The sequence below is a fragment of the Palaemon carinicauda genome, chromosome 17 (genome assembly GCF_036898095.1).
Source record: "Palaemon carinicauda isolate YSFRI2023 chromosome 17, ASM3689809v2, whole genome shotgun sequence".
Taxonomy (NCBI): Eukaryota; Metazoa; Arthropoda; class Malacostraca; order Decapoda; family Palaemonidae; genus Palaemon; species Palaemon carinicauda.
This window is the reverse complement of record NC_090741.1, coordinates 39094051-39103254: the sequence shown is the minus strand read 5'-3', so window position 1 is coordinate 39103254 and position 9204 is coordinate 39094051. Positions and strand designations below refer to the sequence as shown.

The 9204-nt window shown below is 35.2% G+C and overlaps 1 protein-coding gene across 3 annotated transcripts in view; it reads right to left on the bottom strand.

The window, feature by feature from the left end:
- Positions 1 to 4223: 4223 nt before the first annotated feature.
- LOC137656687 (uncharacterized) overlaps positions 4224 to 9204 on the bottom strand; it is a 40466-nt gene continuing 35485 nt past the window's right edge. For all 3 annotated transcript variants that reach the window (XM_068390882.1, XM_068390884.1, XM_068390883.1), the window contains one exon: positions 4224 to 8991. In XM_068390882.1, coding sequence (XP_068246983.1) covers positions 7826 to 8991 — 1166 coding nt within the window. In that variant the 3' untranslated portion in view covers positions 4224 to 7825. The remainder of the gene's footprint in view (positions 8992 to 9204) is intronic.

The following is a 9204-nucleotide window of genomic DNA, read 5'->3' as shown; positions in this document are numbered from 1 at the left end:
TGAATTTTAAAGCAATAGATCATAAAGGGTTGTTGATGATGGGCACCATAGGGAATATAGAAATATGATATATGGTGTTCCTCAGGGCAGTGTTCTTGACCCATTACTTATCATACTACATACTCATGACATGTGGTTTGGCCTAGAAAACAAGCTTGCTGCATATGCAGATGATGCTACTCTCTTTGCATCAATTCCATCTCCTGAGTGTAGATCTGGGGTTGCTGAATCCCTTGATTGAGATCTAGCTAAAATTAGAGCATGGTGCAAATTATGGGGCATGAGGTTGAATCCTAACAAAACTCAAAGTATGATTGTACATACATACACATACCAAGGCACTTCCCCCAATTTTGAGGGGTAGCCGACATCAACAAAGAAACAAAAACAAAAAGGGGACCTCTACTCTCTACGTTCCTCACAGCCTAACAAGGGACTCAACCGAGTTCAGCTGGTACTGCTAGGGTGTCACAGCCCACCCTCCCATATTATCCACCACAGATGAAGCTTCATAATGCTGAATCCCCTACTGCTGCTACCTCCGCGGTCATCTAAGGCATCGGAGGCAGCAGCAGTATGATTGTAAGTACGTCAAAGACAATGGCTCCTCAACATCCGGATCTCAGCATTGATAATGTTTCTTTGACTCTGTATGCCTCTTGATATCAAATTTACTTTCGAGAAACACATTAGGTCTGTGTTTTCTTCAATTGCACAAAATATTAGCTTACTGAGAAAGTCTTTTAAGATTTTCGGTGATCAAACTATTCTGAAGAAGTGATGTAATTCTTTCATTCTACCTTGTTTTGAGTATTGTTCTCCTGTCTGGTGTTCAGCTGCTAATTCTTATCTTAATTTGTTGGACAGAAATTTACGGTCTATTAAATTTCTTATTCCTGATCTAGATATTAATCTTTAGCACCGTTCTTCAAATAGTTCATTATGCATGTTGCATAAGATTTTTCATAATTCTGACCATCCTTTACCTTCAGATATTCCCGGACAGTTCCATCCTGTTCGTAATACTAGGCATGCAGTTAATTCTATTAGTCAGGCTTTTTCTATCACGAGGCTCATTACTACACAGTATTTTAGAACTTTTATTCAAGCTGTGACCAAGTTATGAATGATCTTCCTAATCAGGTAGTTGGATCGATAGAACTTCAAAAGTTCAAACTTGCTGCAAATGTTTTTATGTTGAACAGGTTGAAATAAGCCTTTTATAGTCTATTTATGAAATATGTGTTTTGATGTTGTTACTGTTTTTGAAATATTCTGTTCTAATTGTTCATTATTTCTGATTGTTTATTTATTTCTTTATATCCTTTCCTTACTGGAATATTTTTCCCTATTGGACCCCTTGGGTTTATATGATCTTGCTTTTCCAACTAGGGTTTTAATGATAATAAAAGTAATAATAATACGGTCTACCCCAAAGCCAAAGCAAAGTCCTTCAAAAAGAAGGCAAGCATGCTTACCCCGTACAAAATGGAAAAAAGCACGATAATGGAAGATATATATATATATATATATATATATATATATATATATATACTATATTCATACATATATATACATATATACATATATACACATATACATATATATATATATATATATATATAGTATACATATGTATATATGTATATATGTATATATATGTATGAATATAGTATATATATATGTATATATATGTATGTATTTATATATATATACATATATATATACATATATATATATATATAAATATACTATATTCATACATATATATACATATATACATATATACATATATATACTATATATATATATGTATATATATATACATACATATATATACAGCATATATATATATATATATATATATATATATATGTATATATATATATATATATATATATATATATATATAAATATATGAAGGGATAAGATCGACTGAAGAGGCGAATTCACCCCAATCCCCTAATAATATCATAAACAAAAGACCAACCATCTTACACATCGGTCTACCCTGAGCAGTGTGTCTACAGTATACCCAAGCGCCCAATATACTACATGCCGTCACGCGCGAATTATAACCTGTGCCCCTATCACCACGGGCTCGTTGGACTTGCCTAGCTGGGAGTTTCTGGTTCTATTTATATGCTCTTTTACGAAAGGATCCTGTATTTATACAGTATTTTTCCCTGTTGGAGACCTTGGGCTTATAGCATCTTGCATTTCTAACTAGGGTTATGGCTTAGTTTGTAATATTAATAATAATGATAATGATAATGATAATAATAATAATAATAATAATAATGATAATGATAATAATAATAATAGTAATAAAAATTATTATTATTATTATATAATAATAATAATAATAATAATAATAATAATAATAATAATAATAATAATAACTGGAATTAGATGTGGCATCAACCTCTTTTTTGTATCCAGGGTATGTCTCCATATCCTCTTTAGTCTTTGCCACAATATTCCTTTAATATTAATTTTTCCCTATGAATTAAAATAAGCTCGTTTCCTACACTTGTCATTTTTCTTTCCCATCGTTCATGTGAATTAACTCTTTTATTCATCTAATTTCTTTTAATGTTCAGATATATATCCTTTGAATTAACCGAAAGGACTATTTTTTTTTTTTTTTTTTTTTTTTGCACATTCAGCAGCACCTATATACATCTCCCAAGGTATAGTAAGAAGTAAGAGAAATGGTATTATTATTATTGTTATTATTATTATTATTATCATTATTATGAAGTAAAAAAAAATAGTAATCTAGCTAGATAGATATTAAAATAAATATATAAAGCTAAATCATTCAAGAATTTCTTTGCTTAACCATGCTATTCTTTTGGCCTTATAATCCCCCATTGTATTCAAAAGGTTCCTAGAAGAGTTGGAAGACCTAGACCTACATGGCTGAGGACTATATAGCATGGAGTAGGATATGATGAATGGAGAAGTACTAATTTAAAAATCCAGGATAGAGACGACTGGCGAAATCTATCGTAGGCCCTTTGCGTCAATAGGCATAGGAGGAGATGTTGATGATCAAGAATACACCATATTTAGAAATCTGTTTTATTCTTAAAGCTTTGGCGAACAAATACATGGGCAATGCATGCGTTACATATTACTGTACCACGTTTTTTTTAATGAGTATAAATCATTGGGGAGACAATACATGAATTGTAGGTCACATGGAATAATCGAAGTAATTGTAAATTGAGTAAATAATAAATGTATTCAAATGTATTTACAAGTTAGAGAGTATTTTTATATTCATATATTCTGATTCTCTCACTAACACACAAATTTGTTTGTATATATTTGTATAATTGTGAACTCATATATATATATATATATATATATATATATATATATACTGTATATATATATATATATATATATATATATATATATATATATATATATATATATATATATTAGAAAGGGTAGTTTAAATCTGTCATTAATGGGAAAATATTCCTAGAAAAATAGTGATTGGATTAATGAATATCTGAAGAATTGTATCTGAGTAGTTACTGAAAGTACGCCTCACACCAAAAAAGGAAAGTTGTGGTGAGGTGGCGGGAGAATATGTATAGTGGGGGACTAAATAGTCCCCTTAAAGGTTTAAAGGCCACTCATGAATGGCAGAGGCAAGGGACAGTGACAGTGCCCTATCAAGCAGGACAATGCCCTATAGACCAAAAAGGGCCAGGCAATGGCTACTGAAGACTCAGTAGATAGACCAATAGGCTCTCACAAACCCCCCATCCTTAGCTCGCAAGGATAGTGAGATTGCAGCAACCAAAGAAACTAACGAGTTTGAGCAGGACTTGAACCCCAGTCTGGCGATCACCAGTCAGGGACGTTACCACATCGGCCTCAATGTTATCACTCAAGCATCTTTTGCCTTGGATATGAATAGGTCCAGCCCAAAATTCAAAACAATCTCCGCCCAGAAGCATTATGATTGGCCAGCACCTTCTCACATCCGATTCATGCAAACATGATAATATTGATAATAATAAAACAAATTATAGGTTATTATGATACTTTAATAGTGACCCACACGGCTGGCGTGCGCCGCACACCCAAATACCGCTTACCAAAACAGAGGAGCAATGAGATAATGATAAGCGAGTGAAGTGAGCAACGGCGGAGCAAAGACCATTTCATATGCAGCCAGTCACAATGTTTGTGGGCGGAGCGTGTTAAAGATATTATGGGCCAAAAGAAGATCCCTCCGGTTACTTTAATTTGTAAAAGAAAATAAATAAAAATAGAGGTTTGGTGAAAGCGAAAGAGCAACACTGAGACCTGAAGGTGAGAGTCTAGGATATCCCAAGAATCTCAGAGAGAGAGACGTGTTGATTACATGTCACTTGTTACCCTGTGTCCTCTGTCGAAGAATATTACTTTCGTCTGCTACTGAAAGGAAATCGTATTAAATTTATGTATTTAGTGGCAGAGATATTGACATGCTATAAATTCATGTTATCAGATATAAGAGATAAGAGTAGCAGCAGAAACGGTGATAAAGTAGTAGGTTTTTTTTAGCTTGAGTGATTTCGACAAGTAGAAGCAGTAGTAGATTCTGGATGGTAACAAACCAAAGTTATTAACCCTAGTAGAAGTAGTAGTAGTGGTAGTAGTAGTTGTAGTAGTAGTTGTAGTAGTAGTAGCAGCATTGATTTGGCCAAATATAGGTAACAGTAGTTCTGGAAATAGTTGACATTGCTTGTTATATGATCTAGAAGTGAAGAGGCTTAACTGGAGTAGTAGTAGCAGAATTAATAAAGGAAGTTTGTGATGAAACAGTAGTAATAATAGTAGTAACATTTATAGTAAATTGATTAGTTCACATATTTAAGAAAAGTAACATGAAAATATTTTTCTGCAGCCAACAAGTACATAAAATAAGAAAAAATAATAAACAATAAATAACAGAAGGAAGAAAAGGATAAAAAAGACATCGTGTAATTACATATATGACTGACTTATGACGTCACTACGTGTATGTAGTGATGTCATGTATTTATACTTGATCTACATGTATTTATACATGTAGATCACCTTATGAAGTAAGTGAATTGTGAGCTAGACGAGTTACTGATGGTGCTGAATACAGTGAAGATATAGTGAATGTTTCAGTGACGGGAATGGTGATATGGTGATACCATCAAAGTAGGAAAAATCATTAATGTACTCAAATCGTTTAAGCAATATTGATTTGATAATCATAGTGTAGATGGTATTGATGATAATGATGACTATAGTGAGATAAGATACGAATGATGGTGATAGGAAAATGATGATTATGATGATGATTGAAGGTTAAAGGTGTCTGGTTTCAGTTCCAGTTTCATCAGAAAAATAGAGGCTCATCAGAACGTCAGCCGGGCAAGCCCAAACCCCCACTGTGTTGGCCACCCACAACAGTGGCCTCCCCAATAAACAGCTTAAACTCACTGTCCATGGCTGGGATCGATCTGTTGCGATGGGAATGCTAGGCGAACACGTCACCACTGTACTAGCAAGGAGGTAATCACATAAAAGTTGGTAATGATGATAAAATGATAATAATAATGATAGTGATCGATGAATATACTAAGAATGTAAAGATGGTGATAATATGTTGATCACAACAGTGATGAAATAATGGCAGTGATAGTAAAAATAATAAAAAAAACTTATAATTAAAGTGATATCAACTTAGTAACTTGATAGCTTAATCAATTTGCTCACTAATACAGACATGTAAATAAAACTAGAAATAAAAAGTTACAAACAAAGGTAAAAAGCTTATTAGAAATTTGCTCTACGCAAATAATTAGGGGAAACTTAAGCATAGAAAAGGATTTATATAAAAGTACAAAAATAGTTGTATTTTACAGCGGTGACTGTATGGCGTATTATCAATAAGAGAATCATCTCCTAATAAACAAACCTTTGCTTAAATCACACAGAGGTATATAGAAATAAGAATCCTTATTCTTGTTGTTAGTGAAAATGAGCAAAAAAATTACTTTCGAATAAGATTAAAACTGCATTGTCTTGCATTGCAAACTTCCACTGATTGAAATTCACACTTATGGAAAAGAGCAACCGTAGGGAAAATGAATAAAAATAACTAAATTAAAAACTAGAATATAATAGTAACAGAAGAAAATTTTAGCTCTACAGAATCATAGAGAAGGATTTAATCTCATAGGTAACACGAGGCGTACAGTGAGTATTTGATATCATCTCATCAAGAGACAAGTTGAAATTCATCACGGTAACGAGAAAATATAAATATGATTTGAGCAAATATGATTACAATAAATTGTCTGTCATAAAGTCATATACGAATTGAATGCAAGAATTCATAAATATTATTTTTTTGTTTATGGATATTTTCCTAAAAGGCTTTAAAGGCCGCTCATGAATGGCAGAGGCAAGGGACAGTGACATTGCCCTAGCAAGCAGGACAAAACGAGTCCCCTCTTCACCCAAGCTAGGATTAGGGAGGGCCAGGCAATGGCTGCTGATGACTCAGCAGGGAAACCTATAGGCTCCCCCAAACTCCCCATGCTTAGCTCACAAGGATAGTGAGGTTGCAGCAACCAAAGAAATAAATGAGCTTGAGTGGGACTCGAACCCAAGCCTGGCAATCACCAAGCAAGGACGTTACCAATAGGCCACTATGTCCTAAACAAATCAACAAATGTTCTAGGATTGAAGAAGGACAATTACGAAAAAGTCTTCTACAATAAAAAAAAAAACATTCTAAGCTTATTCATTTCCAAGGGAGATAAGAGCAGGTAATCCTTTGCCCCGGGAAGCTATATTATCAGTTACTTCAATAAATATTTTTTTCTATCACAGAGTGATTGAAGTTTTAAAAATGCATAAATAGACAATAATGGCAAGAATGGCTTACATTATTCAACTTAAGATTAAGATATTTGGAACACCTTGACAAGGCAGTACTTTGGCAGTGTAGTTTCGCTTATTAGAATTACTTCTGTACGACCACTAAGTGTTCACCAAAGGAACTATCACTATACTTATGCTGAAGAGACTCGCTAAGAAGATGCAAAGTGTCACTTGCTTCAGAGAATCATGAAAGAGTTGTCAAGTATCACTCGCTAGGAAACTCACTTAAGATCTACAGTGCGTCACAATATGATCGTAGTTCGCAACGAGACAAGGTCCATTGTTTCTTGCGGATTGGTTAAAAGATCACTTCTATATGCAGCGTCCTGAAGACCCTTCCCCTGCAGGACCACTCTCATAGGACCCCACGGACCCTGGCTGCGAGCAGTCTGGGGGTGCATAACCTGGGTTGCAGTGGCAGTGGCCTTTGCTGTTGCACACCCCGCGGCCAGAACACTTTCTGCTGCAATCCAGTGAATCGTCTGACCCAGGAATTCGGGTACATCACAATACGATCGTAGTTCGCAAGTGAGACAAGGTCCATTGTTTCTTGCGGCTTGGTTAAAAGATCACTTCTATATGCAGCGTCCATAATGATTTTTCATCACATTTTCAAAGTTGTAGCACACGATTACACTCATTTGGCAATACTGTAAGAAGGTTTGAGATCATGAAATTGATATTGTGAGGGAGGTCTCAGGTCCCTAATCTTTGGTGAAAAGATATTTTAGAATTATTGACATATAGTCTACAATTTGAAACACACTTGATGTCTATTTGGTTGACCTTGTCCACATAAAAGTTAATTTTGAGCCTGCTACCCAAAAACTTTGTTTATTTTTTCATCCTACATAAGTTATGCTTATAAATTGAGAATCTATTTTAAAGGCCTTCAAGAATTTTCGAACTTTTTAGCCAAATTCCGGACACTTCTGTCTCCAGAAGCCTGAGGTCCATTTGGTTTGCTATCCCTTTGGGGTAACGCATTAACCGTTCTCTTATCCTTTTTCACTGGTCCCTCATTTTGTAGTGAATTACCACTACCTTGATCTCTGAACTTGTTCACAGTCTTTCCTTTACCAGATACTATTTTGACCTCATGCTCCAGAACTGGTGGTCGCGGTGGAATTTCTCTTGGGGGAGTAGCGCGAGGTGGAGTCACCCTGGAGGAACCAATAGCTGGTGGAGTCCTAGATCTATATGGTGGGACTAAAGGCTTTCTAACGTTTCTCTCCTGAATATTGACATTTGGTACACTCCTGTCGTTCCTAGTAACTTCACTAGATTTCAAGATAGGATTCTTCGCGTTCTTCATAGGTATATCCGTTGAAACCGAGTGACGCGAATTAGGTGGCTTTTGGTAAGGTTGCGGTAAACAGTGTTTTGAGCGAGGATCAGTTACAAGTCTTCTCAATGAAACTTCCTTTTGATGATCCTGCATGAGCGATCTCCTATTTTCAGCAGGGATGGGTTCATTTGACGTCTTTGAGGTATAATTTCTGAATACGCTAACTAAGCTGGACATAGACACATTAGTAGAATGGCTTTCAGAATATTCTTCATGGTCATCAATAACACAGCCTGAATCAACGGATATGGACTGCTCGTATTTTGGACGAGTAACATTATCTTCCAAATTTTTATTGGGCAATACAGGAGGAAACAGGGGCTTTTGTTGAGAGTTTCTAATTTGCCCGGTCTTCCAAGTATGTTGTCCTTCCACATCAGTGAAATTTGGTTGAGATGTTCTTTTAATCTCAACATCCACTCTGTAACCTGGTGACTTACTTCTTTGTTTTCTTATTCCTGGACTGGACAGATTGGGTTTTGTTATTTTACCCAGAGGTCCCTGTGAAACCATCCACTGGATAACTTTCGACACAGCAACGCAGAAACAGTTATCAATGCAGGAGACAGCCTTGGGTGCCAAAGGCGAAACTTTGCTTCTCCCAGCATCCTCCCACCACCTCCGTAATCTGTCCCAGGTACAGCACATGATTATCAGTAATATCACCAGCAGAAGAACAAGGCTTAAGAGGACGAACGCAGCAATAATGCCTGGAAAATAAAAGGAAAACATTAGACGAGAAGTATTATGGCATTGAAAGAAAATTAGTCAATAATTCTGGTAATATATCAGTACTTCTTAATCATCTTTGAAATACACCAATAAATGAGAATAATGTTACACATTCAATATCAGGACTATTCTCTCTAAGGGGAAACAGGAAGTCGTATAACAAAGAAACACAGCATTGGAATATGTACTGA